Below are 20,509 nucleotides of genomic sequence, written 5' to 3' on the forward strand. Positions count from 1 at the left end.
AAACCGTATCTAAACATGATCCAGAAGCGCAGACGTCTTCTCTGGAAAACTGTTCTGTGGTCAGACGAATCAAAATTTGAAGTTCTTTATGGAAATCAGGGACGCCGTGCCATTCGGACTAAAGAGGAGAAGGATGACCCAAGTTGTTATCGGCGCTCAGTTCAGAAGCCTGCATCTCTGATGGTATGGGGTTGCATTATGCCATGTACACACGTAGCCGGGTATTTTTAAAACCGAACATTTTCCCCCCCTCCGTTTATAAAAATGTTTTATCCACACCACCTTGTCTTCGAAAAAAATCCCTTCCACACATAACCGAACATCTGCGTTTTCAATCACATTCATAAGCATTCCCAACCTGTAGATGGTTATTTCCCCAAATCCTACCCCCTAATCACATCGCCTGTGCTCTTGGAGCAGTAGTTGGGCTTCTAAAATTAAACATGTAAATAGCACCTGCACAATAATTAACGCTTTCAAGGCACTACTCTGATCCATTACTCTTTAGCTAGCCGCACACTACGCCGATTTTCAGCGTCCCGAGCCAACTGAAGTCGCGAGTCAGGCGTAAAGACTAGTTTTCGATGGTACCGACTCATCTCACAGCCGATTCGAAAAACTAATCGGGAGCCAGACTGATCGGCGAGAGTCGCTAGCAATAGCCAATCATATCTTTCGCATATAACACGTGACATCATTAAACACAATTTCTAGCGCGAGAAATACGTGTTGGTAGCACCTAATGCAGGTATATACTGTAATTCCATAGACTGAAGCTTTATCCATAGACACAGTGGGCTGGAAAGCCACTCTGCTCAAGTTGTGTGGCTGAATTCCAAATCGCTTTAACTCCCCTATATAAGTGCACTATTTAAGGTTGGGAATAATAGCTCATGCAGCCTAGATAGTGCGCTACATATTCCGTGTTGTGTCATTTGTAATTCAGCCTGTAGCATCTTCAAGTGTTGGATTTAACAGTAACTATATCCAATAGCCAATCACAAAGCTATTGTCACGTGTCGCTTCAATCGCGACTGCAGTCGTAAACAGTCGGGGGATATGTGCGTGCCCTGTCGGGAGTCGGCTCTGAAATGGGTCGGTTCGGTACCGCGTGGATCTCCGTGGTGTGCGGCTAGCTTAAGTCCATGCTTAATCTGGCTTCTGCAGTAAACAAAGGTCGCACGTTTGACGTCAGGGCAGATTTGTTGTCATTTTTTTGGCGCAGATTGTGACGTTCTAAAACGCAAACCTCCGGTTATCTCTGTCTACACGAAAAGGCATACACGGAGTTTTCAAAAATCTTCACTTTGCCCGGAGTTTTTTTAAATATTCGTTTTTGATGTGTTTTCATGTGGATGACAGGCCAAAACGTAGAAAAATATCTTCGATTTAGCAGATACCCGGCTACGTGTGGACGGGGTCTTAGTGCGTGTGGCATGGGCAGCTTACACATCTGGAAAGGCAGCATCAGTGCTGAAAGGTATATCCAGGTTCTAGAGCAACATATGCTCCCATCCAGACGACGTCTCTTTCAGGGAAGACCTTGCATTTTCCAACATGACAATGCCAAACCACATACTGCATCAATTACAGCATCATGGCTGCGTAGAAGAAGGGTCCGGGTACTGAACTGGCCAGCCTGCAGTCCAGATCCTTCACCCATAGAAAACATTTGGTGCATCATAAAACGGAAGATGCGACAAAAAAGACCTAAGACAGTTTAGCAACTAGAATCCTACATTAGACAAGAATGGGTTAACATTCCTATCCCTAAACTTGAGCAACTTGTCTCCTCAGTCCCCAGACGTTTACAGACTGTTGTAAAGAGAAAAGGGGATGTCTCACAGTGGGAAACATGGCCTTGTCCCAACTTTTTTGAGATGTGTTGTTGTCATGAAATTTAAAATCACCTAATTTTTCTCTTTAAATGATACATTTTCTCAGTTTAAACATTTGATATGTCATCTATGTTCTATTCTGAATAAAATATGGAATTTTGAAACTTCCACATCATTGGCATTCCGTTTTTATTTACAATTTGTACTTTGTCCCAACTTTTTTGGAATCGGGGTTGTATTTACGAAACGCACAGGGTGGCTTTTTGACACCATTTCAAGAAGCAAAATGCTATTTCAAAATGACAGTTTACCAGGATGCTATTTGAAATCCCTGGGGAGAGACACTGCTCTGTACTTGTTTCAGGGTTCATTATTTGTTGAAGTCAACATTCATAAGAAGTGTCCTATTCCTTTGATTGCTTGCATTCTGATAAGCGAGAGTGGGGGGGGGATACGTAGCTGAGCAGTAGCTCACAGTTTATCTTGGGGTCGGTGGGAGGGAACGGGGCACAAACAACACCTGGGTAGATATTTAGCTGGAACAGCTTATCCATCCTCTGAGTTTTGAGCTTCACGTGCGCAAATATGAAACGTACTGTAAACATAGCCACATTTGTACACATGGTAACAAGGCTGCAAATAAACCGAATTAACTTTCAGCTAGCATCAGGATAATCTGACAGTAGCGTGTGCTTTTACAGTAGTTTCATTTGTTGAAATGCAGCATGTTTTCCATCTGAATTGATTTTGTTCACTTTTCAACTTCAAGTTGACCGTTTTGAACGGAGTACCTAAGCGTCTGCAAAAATTGTCGTACAGAGTTTTGCTGGGGTTAATATTGACGGAGGTATTAACGAATTTTGGAAGAAGTTGTCACCAGCCAAAGTATTTTGTATGAAAGCAATGCAAAAGTATTCTCAGTGATCGAAATGTGTTTTGGAGCTGGAACAGCCTGTTCTGATTGCTACTTGTTTTGATTAGTCGAGTCCTTGAGATTTTATCTTGAGTCACACATTCTGCTCTCTGCTTATTGACCAGTAAAGTCTTTTTTCTTTTCTATTGGGCCTTTTCCACGACCCTTTTTTCAGCTCACTTCAGCCCAACACGGCTCGCGTTTCGACTACCTCAGAGCAGCATGACTCAGCTCACTTCAGCCCTACTCAGCACCCAAAACTCGCACGGTTTTGGAGTGGGGCTGAAGTGAGCCCAATCGAGCCGAGTGGGGCTAGGGGCGTGAGGAGACACTCCCCTGTGCACTGATTGGTGAGGAGGAGTGTCCTCACATGCCCACACACGCCGAGCACGCTGGGATCTGTAAACACCGTAAACCGGGAAGAAGAAGAATTACGAAGCCTTATGTGCCTCGCCTCATCTATACACTTGCCAGTATCTGTTGGCGTTGTCGGTGACAACAAGCCACAGCACCAAGACCAGCAACACTAACGACTCCATGTCCTCCATGTTTATTGTTTACTATCTGGGTCGTTAGACTACTGCTTAAAAGGTCACTGATGTCACTGTTTGCGCCGCCTAACGACATCACGTGACGTCCACCCACTTTCGCTAACTCCACCCAATGTGTCCACCCACTTCCAGCCAGCACGGTTCAGCGCGGTTGTAGTCGAAATGCAACCCCAACAGCCCCACTCAACTCGACTCAGCCCAACTCAGCACCGCACGACTCAGCCCAACTCAGCCGCGTTGGTAGTGGAAAAGCCCCATAAGACTATGATCCTGATGGGTGATGTAATGGTACATAATGTCTCTCTCTCTCTCTTCTTTCATCAAGTAGTGTAGTCTAAACCAGTGATGTCAGTAGGTGATGAAGCATCATGTTACCTTGCCATATGTTGATAATTTGGCTTCATCAATCCCATGATGAGCAGCTGTGTCTGCGTCCGTGACTGTTGCTACCAAATCCATGAGACAATCTCTTGGATGGCAGAGGATTACATTTCTAGATCATACTTTTTCAAGTCGACCGCTTTCAGTACAGGCAGATCAAATCCTATCACTCAGTTTATCTCGCATGGTCTATGGATATGATCAATGTGTTAAGTGTGTTTTTAAAACGTGAACGTGGTATCAAGACAAGTGTGTTTTATATTAACTTTTTTGCTCACCGGCCACTGTGGCTAGTGGTTTTCCCGAGTCACTAGCCATTCAGCCTTTTCACTAGCCACAATTTTGTTGCCAGGAAATCGCAGTTTTTTTTTTTTTTCTTCACCATGATACGTTAAAGTTCGGAAGATCTAGATTTAATTATGAATGGCAGCGTATAACGTATCTCTCCAGTAGCACTCAAGTATTCAGTGCTGTTAAGGTCGCTCCCTATATGAAAACGTGCAACCAATTCAGACAAAAATATAAACGGAGTATTCTGTTTATTGAACTCAAATTCAAGCCCCTTACAATATGAAATATCATATAATATGAAAAATAAATAACATTCAGTACAACTGAACTGATTCTAATATTAAAAGTCCAATTCAAAACATTTATCATATCAAAACATCAAATGTTTTTCAATGCAAGCATTATGTGTATATTATCAAGTATTATGTATATTATCTATTAAGAGTGTGTGTGAGAACATGTGTCGAGAGAGACATTAAATGTCCTCATTACATTCATCATCAGATGAGTCTGAATGGTCCATGAAAAATGGTCTTCATGACCTGAGGCTTCCAGCAGGCCATAAGTTGATAGCTGGGGTGGGATCAACTTCTTTCCAATAGCGTGAACATTTCGAAACCGCAGCTCCATCCTCTCCAGCTCAGCCGACTTCATGACAGCCAGGGACTTGAAAGCAATGCTGTCCTGTAGTGAACCAGCCATCTTTGCTGGTTTTGATGTTATAGTACCGATGTGTGCATTTGACTTTTCGTGGTCCTTTATAGTTTCGAGTTTAAAATTACTGGTGCTTGTCTTGCTGTGTCGCCTCACAGCAAGAAGGTCCGGGTTCGAGCTCCATGGCCGGCGAGGACCTTTCTGTGCGGAGTTTGCATGTTCTCCCCGTGTCCGCGTGGGTTTCCTCCGGGTGCTCCGGTTTCCCCCACAGTCCAAAGACATGCAGGTTAGGTTAACTGGTGACTCTAAATTGACCGTAGGTGTGAATGTGAGTGTGAATGGTTGTCTGTGTCTAATGGCCCTTTTCCACTACCCTTTTTCAGCTCACTTCAGCTTGCTTCAGCTCACTTCAGCCCGACACGGCTCGCGTTTCGACTACCAAAAAACAGCACAACTCAGCTCGCTTCAGCCCTGCTTAGCCCCTAAAACTCGCACCGTTTTGGAGTGGGGCTGAAGCGAGCCAAAGCGAGCCGAGTGAGGCTGGGGGCGTGAGGAGACACTCCCCTGTGCACTGATTGGTGAGGAGGAGTGTCCTCACATGCCCACACACGCCCTGCGAGCATGCTCGGATCTGTAAACACCGTAAACCCGGAAGAAGAATAATTACGAATTACGAGAATTTCTGAAGCCTTATGCGCCTCGCCTCATCTATACGCTCTTGCCAGTATCTGTTGGCGTTGTCGGTGACAACAAGCCACAGAACCAAGACCAGCAACACTAACGACTCCATGTCCTCCATGTTTATTGTTGACTATCCGGGTCGTGAGACTACCGCTTAAAAGATCACTGATGTCACTGTTTGCGCTGCTTAACGACATCACCTGATGTCCACCCACTTTCGCTAACTCCACCCAATGTGTCCACCCACTTCCAGCCAGCACGGTTCAGCGCGGTTGTAGTCGAAATGCAACTCCAACAGCCCCGCTCAGCTCGACTCAGCCCAACTCAGCACGGCACGGCTCAGCCCGACTCAGCCGCGTTTGTAGTGGAAAAGCGGCATATGTGTCAGCCCTGTGATGACCTGGCGACTTGTCCAGGGTGTACCCTGCCTTTCACCCGTAGTCAGCTGGGATAGGCTCCAGCTTGCCTGCGACCCTGTAGAACAGGATAAAGCGGCTACAGATAATGAGAAGATGAGATCTCTTGTGTGGCGTGTGATTCACCCCTCTCATTTAAATAAGTCAAAATTTTTGGCGCGCGCTTTGTGCATCACAGACCTCGGTGATTTTAAAATGCTGCTCCGGCCCTGCTCATCTCTGCCCCTTTTTCCCTGAGCAGCAGGGTTTGAAACTCCAGCTATATGCTGCCACATAGTGTGCTTGTCAGTCGTCAGCAACTTCGTTGCTTCGTTAATTAACCGCAGGTTACCGTATCATTGATTTTATCTGAGACGTTAACGAACGTTCTAAACAATTCTAACATGTCAGAATGTTTATGCAGGTGCTTATGGGAGTTGCAGGCGCGTAATATTACATTGCAATGCTTTTATTATATCAGATGCCTTCAGAGAAAACTACAATTAAAATATATTGTCATACCACAGAATAAACCACCCGCCAAAGTGGCTAGTGAGACTAAAGTCATTACCCGCCAAAGCCGAATTTTACCCGCATTTGGCAGGTGCTAATGTAAAGCCCTGATATGAGTTAACGAAAGCCAAGTCAGTCTGCTGTGATTCATATCTCTCCCCCTCCCCCCCCCCCCCCCCAAAAAAAAAAAAAAAACACAGGGTTTCTCATTTTATATCACAGTTTATGCCTTTTTTTTTTTAAAAATACTAATAATGATGCCAGTTCTCATTGTTTAACGTCTCCTCATACCTCACTTGATTTCAGTGTTTTCTATTGGGTAGTACATCTCATTTTTCATACTCTGTATCCATCAATATTTCCAAACGTTCCAGTACATGAATAAACGATTCAGGATGACGAACACAATACATGATTTCAGAATGACTTGGCAAATGTCATAATGACCTGTTGAGTACCATCATTTGCGCTTAATAAGTCGGCATCGTTGTTTAATGCGAGTGAGAAATCGGCTTAGTTGCGAGTGCGATCACATAAAACACACGTCCAGGTTGGTACAATTTGCATGCATTGCAATCAAATGAGCTGATGCACAGAAACTACTGCAGAGGTTATTACCCAGTATTGGGCTACTTGGTGCATTAATGAAATAAGAATTCTGAATTATGTTGGTTAATATGTGGTTTATAGCGTTTCTTCCATACGGGTTTCCTTATTATATATTGTATTTAGAAGTCTTTTTTTTTTTTTTTTGTAAGAGACCTATGAGCATGTAAGAACAAGAGATTATGCTTAGTTGCCCCATATATATACAGCATTACTCACTTTTTTTTCTTCTCTCTCTGTGTATCCCTCCTAATTAATTAATTCTATCTCTATCCTCCTCCAGGCCGTTCTCTCTGGATCATTTTGATGATTATCAAAAGCACTACACAGTGATGAACTATGCTGAAAGTGCTCAGCTGAAACAGGTGAGAGCCCAAACCCTCAGCACAGTGAATTTTATGGATGAGGGATGAGGTAAGCTTTTTGGAAACCCTTGGAGCCTCTCTCACCCTACCTCAAACGTGGGTGGGGGGGGTGGGGGAGAGTAAGCATTTAAGCCCCGGCCATACGTGCTCCTACGGCCGGCCTATGTGCAAAAAACGCAAGAAACGCACGGAGGGCGCGCGTGTGACGTGCTGATTTTCGAGCCGTAGACTGGCCGCAGACCGGCCATAGAGGTTCTTTGTCATGTCAAACAAACTCTACGGGCGCTTATGTTGTTGGGTTTTTTTTTTTTTTTTTTCAGGTTGCAAAACAAACTTACGGCCAACGTGCGTCTTTCTCCACGAACAAAAAAAACGCAGCGATTTGGGGAAATGCCAAAAATCGCACGGCCAAAAAATCGTACGTCCGGTTGTGACCTAGGCTTTAGAGAATGCCTGGTTTTTCTCTCCCCCCACCCCCATGGGTGTGTGCGTTCATCGTTACAGAATTGTGTGTAATTCTATTTAGGATCATGTATCTGACTAATCACCACCATGCTGTGTGTGTGTCGCGGATCCGCGAAAATTCACGGATTTGAATAAATTTTGAAAATTTTGTGAAATGCCAAAATACTCAAAAATTGGGAGGGGTGTTGACTTGCGGTAAATGTGCAAACGTATTTGCTATTTTGCATCCGATTGCGTGTTTTACAGACTGACCTTGACTCCGATTATGCATGTGTAACGAGGTTCGTGATTGGAAGAAAATGTGTCAAGCGTTAGTAATGTAGCCAATCGGCGACGTGAATATTTTGTAGCTCGTTCTTGCTTGTTTACAACGTGGTAACCGCATTTCGAAGTTAGAAAGCGAATATTTTGAACAATGGCAAAAATTATTGATCGAAAAGAAGAAAACCGAGCAAGAGAAGTTGATGGTGGGTGCAGAGTGAAATGGAATTGGGAATGATGTTCAAAACCGTTAAGTCGTTTATAACGATAAAGAAATGGACAGCACTGCGGGCGAATATTACCGGAAAGTTGACGTTGCTGGTAAATGCAGGTGCGTCTTGTGTGATGCAGAGACTAACTGTGCTGATCGTGGTTGCGTTGCCCTGGTCGATCATATCAAAATAAAAGGACACGCACGGAAACTGTATGAAAAGCGGTCAAATCATCAACTGCCGAGTAATTTTTTTCACTCGTCGCCAGGAAGATGCACAAAAACAAGATTTGACATGTGGCATTAGCCCTGTTTACTTGCAGGCCTCGGGAAAGCCTGCAGCTACACAGTCTCAGCGTCTGACACCATTTGTGGACAGGAAAGCACACACTGAGGTAAGAAACCACTTTTTGCCACTTTCCTCTTAACTGTCAAACAATGCAAAGAATATAATATATCCTGATTATAGAGAAAAGTTTCAAATTTAGAATGAAATGCTACTGATTTGACATTTAGATCTAGTTTTGAGTTACTTACAATTGCAAAATCGTAAATACCTCACTAAAGTAATTTTATGCAGATAAAACTTAAATATTTAGATCTACTGCAGGCTAAGCTTAACTAATCAAATGTAGTTTTGTGTACCGTACATGTGAGTCTTCATAATGCACAATTGAACAGTTAGTGAATCTAATAGACTACAGGCCGATATGCTTTTGCATGAAACTGTTAATGTTGTGGTTTAACGCTTCTCAAATTTAAATATTGTACATGTTGATATTAGCAGATGTGTACTGTGATTTTTAACTTTTACAACTTTATTTTTCAGATTTTAATCTTAGCTTTTGCTGCAGAGAAAACTCTGGCCATGAGTGATGAAGATCTTGTAGCCTTGTGTAAAGAAGTAGCTAAAGATAAAAAAAAAAAAAAAGCCTTGGATGCACTTCACATGGCAAGAAGTCGTGCAACTTACAAGCTGATTCATGGACCGGGGAAAACTTTGAAAGACTGTTTACGGGAGATGATTAGATCACAACCATTCAGACAGTGAACGACCCAAGAAAAAGCATGCTGCCAACTTGTGTAATTTTTCAGCAATATAATAAAGTTATGAGCTATGAAATAATGTACATTGTGTTTTTGTATTAACTAATTTTCAAAAATGCTATCCTGTTTCAGTAATATTTATTGAAAATAAACTTATCAAACATCATTACCATTTTTAATAAGTTTTAGTAGCCCTCCACTAGTCGGAGGAGTGGAGCCAGTCAGACGAAATACCCCTCAGTCGTCATGAGATTTCTTGAAAGTGTGAAAAATTTATGTTCGTGTAATTTGAAAGTTTGCATGCATTTTATTCTAAAAGTTTCTCAAATTTTAAAATACAGTATGTGCTATGAATTTTGTGAAAAGGTCTTGGCTTCTGGGGGCCTTCAGCCACCAGATCCCCCAGCGGGGCGTTGCCCCTGCACCCCAGTGGGGGCTTGTATATTAATAAAATGTGTATATAAATAATTATAATATAAAAAATGTGTATGTATGTTGTTTACCAGCTGGGAGGTCTGTATCTTGAAATACCATGACTGAGGTCTTGAAAGAACTGGCTGAGGTCAGTATTCAAGGCCGAGGTCACTGTATTTCAACATACGGACCGACCTTAAGCTGGTAAATAATATATATATTTTTTTTTCCCTTTACCAAATTCTAACAGAAAACGAGAGCACCCGAAAGGGAAAACCGAGCCGAGCCACCATTTTGAATCCTCATTCACGGCTGTAATGCAAATGGCTTCCTCCTCGGTATACAAGTGCACTTCCATGGCAGGAAAAAAACTACATTTTGCCGCCTATGTAGTCCCCTATTTATACAAAATTGAGTTGAGTTATTCGGGATTCAGCCATGTTTTTGCTCGGCGTTAGCAACAGTTAGAGGTTTTTAGCTTTCTCCTGAAATGTTTTTTCTTTTATTTCTTCTTCCTCAGGGTAGTAAAACTCGCTTTCACTGTGAACACTGTCGTTATCACTATCCATGCTGTAAAATTAATGCTATTCTCCTGAGAAATGCTGGCAAAAATTTATAAGATTTTTGATAATCTTATAAATAAATCTTTTTTAAAAAAGATAAATGTTGACAAAAATTGCTACTATGTTTGTTGTTGTGAACAAGCGAGTCGCCAGAGGTCCATAACTGGGGTCCGTACCGTAGGATACGGACCCGCTCGGCAGCCAATCAGAGCGCGGGATTTGATGGAAACCGCACCGTGGAAAAAAAATAAAATTACATATCTACTTACTCTAAATACCCTTTACCCAATCTTCAGATCCCACCTTAAAATGCACCTTTTCAGACTTGCTTATGCTGTCTGACTACAGTGCTAATGACATTTTTGCAATTTTATTGTATTTTAGGCCTTGTATGTTGACTTTTGTGTGTTGTAAGGTGTGCTTGAATGCCTTGAAAGGATTTATTACTCCTGCTACTGAAAACAGAAACTTCCCAAACATTTTGCATCTGACTGAGCTAGGCCTGTCAATCTAAAATTTTGACTGTTGTTAAAACTTTAGTTTTTAATCAGCTGCTAATATAAATGCGTGTCCATCTGGTTGATCAGTTTTTATCTGCCTGTACTGAAGGAGGTTGAATTGATAAAGTATGATCTCTGAATATAGTCCTCTGCTGCCCAGGAGGTTCTGCCTCACAGATCAGTCCAGGAGCAGCAGTCACAGACCCAGCTGTTCAGAGATGTTTCTCAGTTTACTGTAGGACAAACACGAGTGTATATATCAATAGTCAAGAGTGTGTTGTCGCTGCATGATAAAAAGATAGGATCGACGAAGCAGAGTTATGTGTATGACGTTATATCAGAATAACCTTATGGAAACCAGATGTGCGAACAAAGATAAGTTTCAAGGATTTAACTAGAGCTAGCCAAAGCAAGTAGCGATCAGGCCAGCCTGTACCAGTTTCAAGCATGCTAAACAGATATCCGTCACTAGTTATTAATTGATGGCTGTAAAGATGTTCTGGAGGTCCGACATGTTTCTCTGTGTGGTTCTTCCAGGTTCACTACGATGAGTTCATTCCTATGTTTGAAAAACAGTATGCAGGATATCCATGGAAAGGTGTGGAGGTGAGTCTCAGAAGGGAGAGGGGGACAGACTACAGAAATGCAGATGTACTGGAGAAGTTCATCAAAAATAATACAAAATCTTGCTGAGTGTGGGTGTTTGTTTTTGAACTGTGTAAGAATCACCTCATTTCAACTTTAGTTAACCTTCAGCTTTCAAACCTAATCTATGCATCACGTAATACATGACTGCAACTTCACTTCAAGCTCTAAATTAGTCTCTTTGTAGTGGTCCTCTCACCATGCCTTATCACATCTTCAGGGTCCCCGTGATGCCCCCACACACCTCTAATTAACGAGGAGCGTAAAATAACAAGCAGAAAGATTTGATTTGCCCATAGGGGTGTTGTGTGTGCCCCCATTTCCGGTTGAGAGTACGCCGTGTGCATTCTGGCTGCCGCTTCTCACCGGAGTTTATTTTATTTTTCTGTCTTTGTTTTTGTGTAGTCTGATGTTTGAGTGTTTTGTCCACCGGGTGTGGTGTAGCTCCGGACCCAGTTTTGGGCGTCTGTTCCCTCCAGGCCTTGATTCGCCGTGGGTCATGCCTGTGCTCCGAGCTATGGACTACAGTGAGCTCGTTGCTCGTTTTAACATCGTGGTTGTCCAGCGCTCTGTGCAGCAGTGCTTTAGCGCTTGGAGTGAGGTTCCGAGCAATGGGGACAGACCAGCACTTTGTGTGGCAGTGAGTCTGTGCTCACTTTGTGGATCCATGGCGTGGTGTTCCGAGTTATATCACCTGGTGGTGGCGTGGTAACTGTGCAGGCGGTGTGGGACTTGTTTTCGCGCGCTTTTTGGTGGAACTGTGGCTGCTACGCCATTGGAATGACATCCTGACCTTTATTTGGTGGACTTTTTTTTTTTTTTTTTTTCCTCCCCCTATAATTGTAAAGCGACCTTGGGTATTTAGAAAGGCGATTTATATAAATTGACCTTATTATATATAGGTATGCGATTACTGTGCGACTATAGTGAAGGCTTAACTCCTTACATTACATGGCATTTAGCAGGTGCTCTTATCCAGAGCAACGTCCGAGTGCAAAAGTCAGGTACATGAAGTGCTGAACTTCTAGGTAAAGTTCTAGTGCCAACTGAACAAGTGACAGTAATACCTAGTGTAATGCTGTTGAAATACCAATATTCAAACAGCCAAGGAAACCATATAAAGTTTAACTAAATAAAGAGCTTGAAACGGCTAACCCCAGGCTAAACAGTACACAGCATGTGTTGGACTAGACTGAAACACAGTGGACAGGGAAGAAGGGGGAGAGGTGCAGCCTGAAGAGGGGAGTCAGCAGTTCTGACCTCAGTGGGAAGGTCCTTCCACCGATGGGGAGCCGGGACAGACCGTAGTCTTGAGCGGGGTGGGCAGGAGTGGAGAGGAGGAGGAGGGGCTAGGCGATCAGTAGTAGCGACGCATAGGGATCTGGCTGGTGTGTCGGGGCTGTTCAGACTCTGGTGGTATGCTGGCCCTAACCCCTTGAGAGCCTGGTAAGCTAGCACCAATGTCTTAAAGATGATGCGAGCTGCAATAGGTCGCCAGTGCAGGTCAGCAAGCAGAGGGGTGACATGGGAAGAACAAGGGAGGTTGTAGACCAGGCGAGCTGCAGCATTCTGGATGAGCTGCAGAGGTCTGATGGTAGAAGCAGAGAGGTTGCAGTAGTCCAAGCAGGAGAGGATCAGCGCTTGGACCGGGAGCTGAGTAGAGCAGGTGGTAAAAGGGCAGATCCTTCAGACATTGTAGAGGAGGAATCTACACATTCAGGTCACTGCAGCGATGTTCGCTGAGGAGGAGAGTTTGTCATCAAGCACGACCCCTAGGTTCTTCGCACTGGGTGAAGGGAATGCAGTATTAACTCATGATAATGCAGAAATGGCTAATAGAGGAATGATTAGCTCGTGAATAAAGGGTATGAAATTAAAATGTATTTCCGTATTATAGTTATCAACATATAACTTTTTTTTTTTTCTTTTTATTTCTAGTTTTAAATAAAAAGACAAGAAAAGAAATCTCAGATTTTTCAGTGTACTCTCAGACCTTAGACTCAACTGTGGGTATATAATGTGTATTTAACGGCCAGTGAAACGGTAATGTTGGTTGTGTTGTGAGGGGGTTTATCTCTCATCTCATTATCTGTAGCCGCTTTATCCTGTTCTACAGGATCACAGGCAAGCTGGAGCCTATCCCAGCTGACTACGGGCGAAAGGCAGGGTACACCCTGGACAAGTCGCCAGGTCATCACAGGGCTGACACATAGACACAGACAACCATTCACACTCACATCCACACCTACGCTCAATTTAGAGTCACCAGTTAACCTAACCTGCATGTCTTTGGACTGTGGGGGAAACCGGAGCACCCGGAGGAAACCCACGCGGACACGGGGAGAACATGCAAACTCCGCACAGAAAGGCCCTCACCAGCCACGGGGCTTGAACCCGGACCTTCTTGCTGTGAGGCGACCGCGCTAACCACTACACCACCGTGCCGCCCCGGGGGGTTTTATATAAAGTAAATTCAGTGCACCACTTTATCAAATAAGCTGCATTTATTTAAAAACAAATGCGATCAAGTTCTCAATAACTGATGGATCACAAAAGTCTATTGTGACCATTTATAACAGTATAGTTATCTGTGTATTGCCATACCCTACTCGACTCTTACTACTTGTACTGTATTTCTCAAATGAAATAAGATACACAGCACCTTCATTTAATAAACTGTCAAACTTGAACCTGTTGGATTGTGAAGCAAATTTTCTGTTTTCCCCCTTTTATTAAAAATGCAAGCCGGCACAAACTTGGAGTGGGGTTTCTCCTTCCTTCCAGCCTTCTCCCCTACAAAACGCTTACAAAAAACCTTTTATATTAAAGTTCTTCACCCCAAAGTCTTAAAGATGAGGGTGTCGCCATGGGCCTTTGAAAACGCATACGTGCGCACTCCATCTTTTACAACACATACCATCCTGTCTGTTCTCTGCTATAGGTTTTACCTCTTATCTGTGAACGGAGATCGTAAATACCCATTTTAGGGCTCTGGTTTTAACGCAAGTTGTTGGTCCAGAAGCATTATCTCAATCAGGTAGAGATTTATACCAGGCCTAAAATAATGACAATTGAAGAAAGCCCTCTTAACTATTCTTATGATATAACAAATGGAGTTGGTCTCGAGAAAAACTGATTACATCATGCAAATGGCTCTGTTATACCCCAGAAACCCTTCTCTCATAGTAGGATTTTTCCCTTACTTCATCGTCTTAGTACTCCTTTTAATTTTGAAACGCCCATTTGACTCGTCTACCCCCTGCTCTGCCTGGCTCCGTTATCAAATGTGTTCACTTAACCTTGACGTTCAGTTTCTTTAAACCCCTCTCCTTCAAAACAACCAATGTTTCTAGTGTAGGTGCAATTGGTGATTAAGTGATCAATCTCATTAAATCTGAAGGTTAAATCATTAAATTGAATCGTTTTCATTGAATCAGTCTCATTGAATCATACCATTAATTTTTGGTGCTTAATAATAAATTACCAAACAGCTAAATTATGGTATATTCCAAATTATTATGATCACTTACCGTATTACATAACTCATATGCACCTTGGAATTCTTTTGAGATTGGATGGCTTCAAAAATATTGGAACAGCAAATGAACACAGTTTCATTAATTAATTGAATTTATTATAACAAAATTGATAGCAGTTGGAATCATTATATACAAATATGATGATATGGTCATATACTTGATGAGCGTGCGTGTGTGGGGGCCTGGTGACCATGTGTTTCTAAGTAAAACAAGAGAGCTAGCTTTGGTTGCTAATTAGACAAAAGAATTGGTTGTATGTGGCTAGCTAAGGCCCAAGGATCCTACCTCGTGGAGTTAAGACAAAAGATGTGTATGTGAGTGTGCGGGAGGACCGCCACGTGTTCCCTTGAGACAATACAATTAGCCCTGGATGCTAAAGAGACAAAAGAATTAGCCGTAGGCTAATTTCACTAGCTTATAACATTACTAAATCCACTGAAATCTTGATGAGGTCAAAATATGTGTGATAACGAAATTAAAGTGTTAGAAAGAGAGCATGCAACCTATCTATTAAACAAAACTGAGAGGTCAAAACAAAATAGAACAATTATCAATTCAACACGCTGCGTGTTTACGGTGTACACTTTTAAACCGTTCCTGAGTTTAAATTCACACTTCATAAAAGCTAATTCCTAAGACCTAGGTTTTGCCCAAATGCCAGTCTTACTTTTGTATCTCGTCTCTACACGAGATTATGAGAAGATGTTCCGAGACTTTTGGAGTTTCACCGTTGTGGAGCACGTGAGTCGATTCCGTGGAAAGCAGAGGATTTCTTGGTCCGACGCGTGATCGCTCATGATGAAAAGAGAGTCTCTGATCAGACAATGTGCACAGTGATTTAATTAGAAGGATCTGGTCGCTTCTAAACTTTTAAATGAACTGTTCCGGGCTGCAGTTCATAACGTTACTATAATAGACAAACAAACCGGCTGTAGCTCAAGCTGAGTTTAAAATCGCGCGATTCTAGGATCTACCGTGGCCAAAGGTGAAAGAAAAGCGTGAAACTCTGATTCTTGAGGAAAAGAAAAGACGTCTTCATCTGGTTTTCTGGTGCGAGGTATCTCTTTGTGTCCAGATGGCTTGAAATCCAGACGAGAGAGAGATAGACGGAAGCGTTGTTCCGTTTCTTATGCCTTCAGGGAGGAAGTGACGTCATGGAGGACGTGACGTAGGTCAACGCAGAAGTTGGCTGATGGGAAATGTAGTTTTTAAAGAGACAGGCTGTTGTAGTTCTTAAACGGACTGTACCTACACTAGTTGTCCTCCTTTGAATAATTTAGTTATTATGATGTACTGTGTTCATTTTTTTTTTTAAATGATGCCAAACAATGTGAGTACACAGAAGGTTATTTGTCTATCCCTTAACAATATCTTTGTGTGCACGCACCAGAGGGATATCTTCAAGGCATTTGCAGAGCTCTTTCAGGCAGCATCGTCCCGCCCCGCGCCGTACGGGATCTGCGCATATCCATCCTCTAGAGCGATCTACGCCATCGACTTGATGCTGAAATGGGAAAAAGCAGAAGGAGGTGCTATACATTACACTCCACTCATTCACTCATCTTCACCCTTTAGATCTGCATGTTCAGCTTTCCTTTAGCTTCACATACAGAGAAGAGAGAAAGTGGAATTGAGTGAAAGAGAAAGCATGGAGGGATGACAAAAAAGGAAGAAAAGACATGAGGGGCAAAATAAAAATGGAAGGAGAAAGACAGGAGAACAAACTAAAACTCATAACTTGGAGTTTCCAACCGCTGACTAGAAAAGGAAACGCCCCCTCGGTTCATAATTCCTACTCGGATCCTAAGTCAGGGCGGTCCCCTCGACCCCTGGGTTCAGCTAGTGATGTCCCATCAACATGGCTGCTCAAAGCATCAACACTAAAGTGGCACTGCTTTAACCCTCGCTGTACAGTTTGCTGTATTGAGGAGAAAGTAAATACACCATCACTCAGTCAGCTGGCTGGCTCGTACCGAACAAAAGACGAACCTGGAGGTGTCCGTGTTTTCTCCCCACTTGCATGGAGGTTGAAAATTCAGAGTACTGACTGATTTCCCACTTCTGAACGAAGTCAAATGCAGCACGATACCTACAGAACAGCCGAAATATATTTTGTTAACCAAGTTAATGGAAACGAACTGTCTTATAAAACCCAACGACGTGCCCCGACACGCTTTGTGAATCTGGTTTGTTAGGAAGTGTGTTACATCATGTTCATTTCTCTTCTTTGCTTCACAGGAAATCGAGTAATGCAGCCTCAGATTCTGGAGGTCAATTTCAATCCGGACTGCGCCCGGGCCTGCCTGTACCACCCCAGCTTTTATGACCACGTGTTCCAGACGCTGTTCCTGGATCAGGCTGATCAGTGTCCTGTTACCCAGATCGTGTGATCTCCCTTTTTTTTTTTTTCCTCCTCTAGCTCTCAGCACATGCTGGATTTTGTTGCTCTTAAGGGTAATAAAGGTGATGTGATGCTTCAGAATGATGTTTGAGTGTTGACAACTTTGTACATTATTAATATACAGTGCTGAGCGTAAATGAGTGCACCCCCTTTGAAAAGTAACATTTTAAACAATATCTCAATGAACACAAACAATTTCCAAAATGTTGACAAGACAAAGTTTAATATAACATCTGTTTAACTTGTAACGGGAAAGTACGGTTAATAATATAACTTAGATTACACATTTTTTCAGTTTTACTCAAATTAGGGTGGTGCAAAAATGAGTACACCCCACAACAAAAACTACTACATCTAGTACTTTGTATGGCCTCCATGATTTTTAATGACAGCACCAAGTCTTCTAGGCATGGAATGAACAAGTTGGCGACATTTTGCAACATCAATCTTTTTCCATTCTTCAACAACGACCTCTTTTAGTGACTGGATGCTGGATGGAGAGTGATGCTCAACTTGTCTCTTCAGAATTCCCCATAGGTGTTTGATTGGGTTCAGATACTTGGCCACTGAATCACTTTCACCCTGTTCTTCTTCAGAAATCCAACAGTGGCCTTAGATGTGTGTTTAGGATCATTATCATGTTGGAAAAGTGCACGACGACCAAGGGCACGGAGTGATGGTAGCATCTTCTCTTTCAGTATAGAGCAATACATCTGTGAATTCATGATGCCATCAATGAAATGCAGCTCCCCGGCACCAGCAGCACTCATGCAGCCCCACATAAGGACACTGCCACCACCATGTTTCACTGTAGGCACCAGGCAGTTTTCTTTGTATTCCTCACCTTTGCGACGCCATACAGTTTTGAAGCCATCAGTTCCAAAAACATTTATCTTGGTCTCATCACTCCAGAGTATAGAGTCCCAGTAGTCTTCATCTTTGTCAGCATGGGCCCTGGCAAACTCTAGGCGGGCTTTTTTTGTAAACGGTATCCATGCATGCCATTCCTCTGTAGCGTACGCTGTATTATGTCACAGGAAATAGTCACCCCGGTTTGGCTTTCTACTTCTTTAGATAACTGCAGTGAACTTGCATGCCGATTTTCTTCAACCCTTCTCATCAGAAGACACTCCTGTCACTTTCGTGGACATCTCTGTGAGACGGCTGCAGTTCCATCTTTCTTAAATTTTTGTACCACTTTTGCTACAGTATTCTGACTGATAAGTAAAGCTTTGCTGATCTTCTTGTAGCCTTCAGCTTTGTGGTGTAAAGAAATTATTTTCTTTGGGGAATTCTGAAGAGACAAGTTGAGCATCACTCTCCATCCAGCATCCAGTCACTAAAAGAGGTCATTGTTGAAGAATGGAAAAAGATTGATGTTGCAAAATGTCGCCAACTTGTTCATTCCATGCCTAGAAGACTCGGTGCTGTCATTAAAAATCATGGAGGCCATACAAAGTACTAGATGTAGTAGTTTTTGTTGTGGGGTGTACTCATTTTTGCACCACCCTAATTTGAGTAAAACTGAAAAATGTGTAATCTAAGTTATATTATTAACCTTACTTTCCCGTTATAAGTTAAACAGACATTATATTAAACTTTTGTCTTGTCAATATTTTGGAAATTGTGTTCATTGAGATATTGTGGGGTGGACTCATTTATACTGAGCACTGTATTTAAACCTATTCCATGAAGTGAAGTTGTGAAAACTTGACACTGGGGGAGACCCTCCAATATTTTTTTAAAATATTTATTAAAAATAAAGGTTGTGTATCTCTCATTAAAGGAGATGCACAGAACCTTTATTTTTAAATACATTTCTGAGTGGATAGTATCTCCATCCTTGACTCTTGTATGCTGAATAAATGGGAATAAAAAATATATATTTTGAGAGTTAAAATCAAGCGCAAAGTTGGCATTGGAGCTGAGCCAGCCAGCCCTGAGTGCATGACGTCACAGCGGTAACCGGTTTTAAGGCCGAGGCCTTTGACAGCTATAGACCAAAGTCATATAAATAAAAATTTATAGTGAAAGTAAGAAATCCCGTTACCGACTTGCTCAACTAAGACTGATTTGACTTCATTGATTGTGGGTTGACTCTCATTAAAACAGGATAGATGTTATAACTTATGCAACATACATGTACATGCATGCATTTTCACTGATAAAACATAAAAGGCTAATTAAATAATAAGATGAACTGAGACGATCGCATTCTGAAGCAAATTAAATCATCTTGTATTGGTAACTTAAACACAATACAAGTTACATGTATTAATCTAAATGCAGGTAAACGAGTTTTTTTTTTTTTTTTTAAATATCCAAATGAGAGTCAGAGCTTACCCGTCTGCGTTCTCGCTTCTTGAAGGCTGACCTTGTGGCCGAGTTGTCTTGAAACAATCTGACTTTCAGTTGTTTGTTCAGTTCTCCGTTCATTCGCTTCTTCCAGTGGAGAAATCAGACAGCTGGTCCACTCCTCCATTTTCTCCATACTGAGTACATTACTGCTCAGCTCAGGCAATTACTAAAACCTGGGATGGGATGCCACCGGTTTTAGCAGCAACCGCGGGGAGGTCACTGCCCAAGCGGTATGTCTATCCTGTTCCGTCCCAGGTTTTAGCAACAGCCCTCGGCTTGCGCTCCGGGAGAACTGGTGCAACTGAACTTACTTTCCTTTTCTTATGGTTTTCCTTTAATTGTTGATGGTGCACCCTCCTTCAGTACGGGCTTATAGCCAGCGCTCCTCAACAGATCAGAGGTCTCGTATGAGTCTTCATTAAAATGTACAAAGCAGAGGAGAGACCACTTTATAGCTGCCCAATGTGCCCATGAACTTCTCGCAAAACGCGTTCAAATCTTTGCAGTTTGAACATTCTTGGGCCATGAATGCAACGTAAATCCACCTTCTGTCGTGTTGCTGCACCCGCCAGCAACACATCTACGTGGCATAGTGATAAATTAGCTCAAAATGGAGGATCGGAGTCGCAGTCAGCTCTGTTTTAGTATAGTGATGAGACCGATAGACTTCCTGCTGTGATGTCACAGACGTCAAGGTCATTCACTCAGACCGCTACCTATATAAATCACTTTAATCGTAACAATAAATCTAATATGGTAATTTTTAATGCTTAAAACTATTCCTATGCCATTCTTGAGGTCTCAAAACGTTTATAAACAAAAAGTGAGGCCATGGTTCTGTGTATATGCTAAGGTGCACTGTGTAGGACTTGGGGACTCTTAGAAGAAATGGAATAGTAGTTCATAAGTATGTTTTT

At 42.4% G+C, this 20,509-nt stretch overlaps 1 protein-coding gene across 1 annotated transcript in view; it reads left to right on the forward strand.

The window, feature by feature from the left end:
• ttll12 (tubulin tyrosine ligase-like family, member 12) overlaps positions 1–17,315 on the forward strand; it is a 93,551-nt gene extending 76,236 nt beyond the window's left edge. Inside the window, exons 11-14 of the mRNA XM_060903406.1 lie at positions 7,107–7,188; positions 11,187–11,255; positions 16,224–16,362; positions 17,072–17,315. Coding sequence (XP_060759389.1) covers positions 7,107–7,188; positions 11,187–11,255; positions 16,224–16,362; positions 17,072–17,223 — 442 coding nt within the window. The 3' untranslated portion in view covers positions 17,224–17,315. The remainder of the gene's footprint in view (positions 1–7,106; positions 7,189–11,186; positions 11,256–16,223; positions 16,363–17,071) is intronic.
• The last annotated feature ends 3,194 nt before the right edge of the window (positions 17,316–20,509 follow it).

This window comes from Neoarius graeffei, chromosome 21 (assembly GCF_027579695.1).
Source record: "Neoarius graeffei isolate fNeoGra1 chromosome 21, fNeoGra1.pri, whole genome shotgun sequence".
NCBI classification, from domain to species: domain Eukaryota; kingdom Metazoa; phylum Chordata; class Actinopteri; order Siluriformes; family Ariidae; genus Neoarius; species Neoarius graeffei.